The following is a 4276-nucleotide window of genomic DNA, read 5'->3' as shown; positions in this document are numbered from 1 at the left end:
ACACACACACACACACACACATACATTTTTCTTCTAAAGTCAATGATATAATGTTAAATTTAAATGTTAATATTGAAAAATTTGCAATTAACTGACTAGACTAGTTGTTTCAGCCACAATCATCTTCATTCAAGGCTCCATCTGTTACAGTCTGTCCTGCTGGGATGTGATGTGATTCATGTCGTACAGGTGTGATGGAGTGTGTTCAATCCAATAGGATGATATATATTTACACTTCTCATCCATGGGCTTCATGTATCTGGATAGATTTCTATTTATTTTTTTCTGAACAATGAAAAGATGGAATAAAAACAAGTCAAAGCCAAATAGAACTGAAATACTTTTTGCATTTTTTAAAAAGTAAGGAGTAGAAAGTACAGATAAATGAATTAAAATGTAAGGAGTAGAAGTAAAAAGTAGGCTGAAAAATAATTACTCCACTAAAGTATAAATAACCAAAATTTCTACTTTAAGTGAAGTAACAACACATTTGTACTCAGTTACTTGACACCTCTGGTGACACACATATCAACAAAATGTGTGACAGCTTTCACTCTCAACTGTGAACAATAGAGTTGATCAATAACATTTAAAGACCTCAGTTAGTGCTTCCAAATTTAGYCTATAAATTTAGCAAGTGCTAATCCACTAATGAATAAAAAAATAGCAAAAGCACTAATCAAGACATTAGTTCCCCTATTAGTGCTTTAGGGGAACTGTGCCCACCGCTGCTGCTAACTGAGGCCTGAAGAGTAATTTGAGCACACTCCTATTCTCTAATAACATTATTATTATTATTATTAATAAACCTGTATTTTAAGAGAGGACTTTCTTGTTTCCAGTATTGTAGCATTTCAGATTAAACAAAGTTACTAAAGGTTTTATGAAGTAACATTTGTCCACATGTGATTCTTTGTGCCTGCAGGTGTTCAAACGTCTTTTTCGATTAAAGAAGAAGGTCCTTGGAGTCCGACATCTAACCAACACCCCCTTCGCATCAAGGAGGAAGAGGAAGACCAATGGATCTGTCAGGATGGCGGGTATCTTCACGCCTGGGGTGAGACTGAACCCTGCAGACTTCCATTAACTGTTATCGTGAAGACTGAAGAGGATGTAGAGGAACCTCACTCCTCTCAGCCTAAAAGCCAGAAAGCCTGTGACCCCAAAGAGTCAGAGCGTCCCACCAGTAGTTCATTTAAGTGGGTCAAAACAGAAAATGATGGAGAGGATGGTGGACAGCTGGAACTGATCAGAAAAACACAAGCAAACACGGATGAGGACGAGRACTCCTCTGCGACTGATGATGCTGATGACGATGAAGAAGAGTGGCAGGACCCTTTGTCAGAGACTGACAATGGTTGGCAGAAAAGCCGAGCAGCTGAATCAGCCGGGTGTAGCTCGGTGAAGAAACCCTTCAGCTGCTCAGAGTGTGGCAAACAGTTTCTGTATAAACAGTCTCTGAAGAGACACATGAGACGGAACACAGAAAAAGCGTCTTCCACCTGCCCAGGTAATCAGAAGTGTTCCAGAGCCAAGAAAGATGCTGACTCTCAGACTAAAGCCCACACAGGGAGGAAGAATTTCAGCTGTGACGATTGCGGGAAATCATTTCGAGATATGTTCAGTCTCAAGTCTCACATGAGAGTCCACTCCGAGGAGAAACCGTTTAGCTGTGAAAGCTGTGGTAAGAGCTTCAAGCATGAGCACAACGTAAAGATCCACATGAGAATTCACACCGGCGAGATGCCGTTTAGCTGCGAAGTTTGTAGTAAACGGTTTAAGCATCAGCACAACCTGAAAACCCACATGAGAATCCACACAGGAGAGAAACCTTTTGTTTGCGATATTTGTGGTAAAAGAGCACGGCACCAGAACAATCTGAAGACGCACATGATCGTCCACGGAGGGGAGCAGCCTTTTGGCTGTGATCTCTGCGGTAAGAGGTTTAATCGTAAGACAAGTCTTAGGGCGCACATGACGGTCCACACGGGYGAAAAACCGTTCGCTTGCGACGTTTGCGGTAAAAGTTATAAGCGAAAAACGCACCTCAGGACCCACATGACGGTCCACACGGAGGAAAAGCCGTTCGGCTGCGAGGTCTGTGGCAAAAGGTTTAATCGTAAAACGCACCTCAGTACTCACATGGCGGTTCACACTGGAGAAAAACCTCACAGCTGCGATTTTTGTGGCAAAAGGTTCACCCGCAAAACGCATCTGGATTCGCACATCACCGTTCACACGGGCGAGAAGCCATTTGGTTGTGGCGTTTGTGGTCAGGAGTTCACCCAGCAGGGAAGTTTAAACCGACACATGAAATTCCACTTAGGCTAGAAGCTCTTTTCCAGCTTCAGCTGAAGAGAAGAAYAAACGTGGAGGAAAAATCCCAAAGCAAAGGCTTTTACCCACATACTAAAGAYGACACACTTTTTATTTTTAATTCCTCCTCAGTTTGAGTTTCGATGAAGTGAAAATAGGTTGAAGCACCAAAGATTTTATTTTACATCCATTTGTTTTTCGGTGCTTGCTCACCCATATTAACATTTCATGTTCTCACCATTTATGAGATATTTGGGTTTAAATGGGCTGTTTTGAAAAGCAACTTAAACCCAATAATAAGAGAGGTTTATGGCTCTTTGAAAATGAGACAAATATTTAACTTTAAAAAAATAATTATGGTAAATTACAAAATCGTATGATTGTTGTATGAAGGAGATTTAAAGTTTACTTAATGACCACCAGCACACTTTTTTAGAAAAATCAGACAAAAAATAAAAAATTGTTGAATTTAGGTTGGTTGAGTTTGAACAGCTGAATGAGTCAGCCAGAGCTGGAAGATTTTTCATTTATATTTTATTTCAGTCTTCAGCATTTCTTAGTTTTTTTTGATTAATCACAAGTTCAAACACTAATTAAGTCTTGTAAATTGAGAAAATGTTGTAAAATGATTAATTAATGACCAGATGACTGTTTAACGGACCTGATTTCACACTAAATCTGTGCACTTTCTTTGTATTTGTATTCATGAGCTCATATTTTTCACATATCTTTGAATATTCATTAAAAAAAGATTGTTGGAAACGTGTTCAATATGAATACAATTGTAACTTAATTTAAATAAAAGTTTTTTTCCCCCAACATTATTTATTTGTTTTATTTAAATGGCTGTGTTTTAGTTAAATAAAATAGCTGGATTTATCTAAACTCTGTTCTTCTGCACAAATTGTTAAAAATATAAACTACCTCAAAGTTTAATAGAATATTTTTTGTAAAAATATAAATTATTTTATATAAATTTAAATGATTGACTTTTAAAACATAATTGTATAGAAGTTTTCTTTTTTATTTTTATTTTTTGTTTTGTTTAGTTACTGCTTTAACTACTGCACATGTGATGAAACAGCTGGGAGGCTGTGGTTACCATGGTGACCAAAGACAGCGTCGGAGGATAAAGGTGTCCTTTTAGGTGCCTGTTCAAAAAGATGTGTGAACGCACAGTCAGCACTGATTATCTGATACCGCACGAATAATTATTTATTGACACGGATGCTGCTTATCTGTGACTGCAGCTTCTGTTTAACACTGATGACTTTTGTTTGACAAAAATATTTTTGTTCTTTTCTTGACTTCGACTGAGAACTTATTTAGATTTTAAAGGACAACACGAAGATGAACGAAGAGGATTATCTTCATCAAAACAACACTAAAAGTCTGCTAAGAGACAACTCAGATCATAAAGGCCCCTGTGTCCACCAACAAGAGGACGTTCTAAACCAAACAGCTGGTGAGAAGAATCACAGATCTGCATGAATTATACTCCAGAAAAGAAAAGGCTAACCGTTAGCTTAGCATTTAGCTTTCGTTAGGACGGAGGTGGAAATGAGCAGCTGTGACGAAGTAAAAACAAATAACAGATGTCTTTTTATTAACCCCGAACTGCATTTATAAACATATAAAACAGCATCGGAAGTATCAGCTGTGTCATGCAGWTTTTTAATTGAGAAACAAAAGAAGAATAAACCCTAATTTGTCTTTTTTCCCCATTTGTTTTGCTCAACGGGGAGAAAAAAACTTTATGCTCGTAAAATACATAAACTATTTTAAACTATTAATGGTAATTTTTGTTACAAATACAAGACTAACCAAATAAATAATTTAGAAAAATTATAATTTTCTTTTCTCCAATCTGAGCTTTGAGATGAAACATCGTCTCCTCTTCCTCTTGCAGCTTTATCTGAGTCTCTAACTTAAATAAAAACACACACACGCGCATATATAT

At 37.4% G+C, this 4276-nt stretch overlaps 2 protein-coding genes across 2 annotated transcripts in view; both read left to right on the top strand.

Moving 5' to 3' along the window:
* LOC106529034 (gastrula zinc finger protein XlCGF57.1) overlaps positions 1-3140 on the top strand; it is a 5268-nt gene extending 2128 nt beyond the window's left edge. The window contains exon 2 of the mRNA XM_014024365.1: positions 926-3140. Coding sequence (XP_013879819.1) covers positions 926-2331 — 1406 coding nt within the window. The 3' untranslated portion in view covers positions 2332-3140. The remainder of the gene's footprint in view (positions 1-925) is intronic.
* A 291-nt stretch (positions 3141-3431) lies between these two features.
* LOC106529035 (gastrula zinc finger protein XlCGF57.1) overlaps positions 3432-4276 on the top strand; it is a 3132-nt gene continuing 2287 nt past the window's right edge. Inside the window, exon 1 of the mRNA XM_014024366.1 lies at positions 3432-3781. Coding sequence (XP_013879820.1) covers positions 3667-3781 — 115 coding nt within the window. The 5' untranslated portion in view covers positions 3432-3666. The remainder of the gene's footprint in view (positions 3782-4276) is intronic.

This window comes from Austrofundulus limnaeus, unplaced genomic scaffold (assembly GCF_001266775.1).
Source record: "Austrofundulus limnaeus strain Quisiro unplaced genomic scaffold, Austrofundulus_limnaeus-1.0 Scaffold419, whole genome shotgun sequence".
Lineage (NCBI taxonomy): Eukaryota > Metazoa > Chordata > Actinopteri > Cyprinodontiformes > Rivulidae > Austrofundulus > Austrofundulus limnaeus.
Note: the sequence above shows the minus strand (reverse complement) of the source record. Positions and strands in the feature narration are given on the sequence as shown.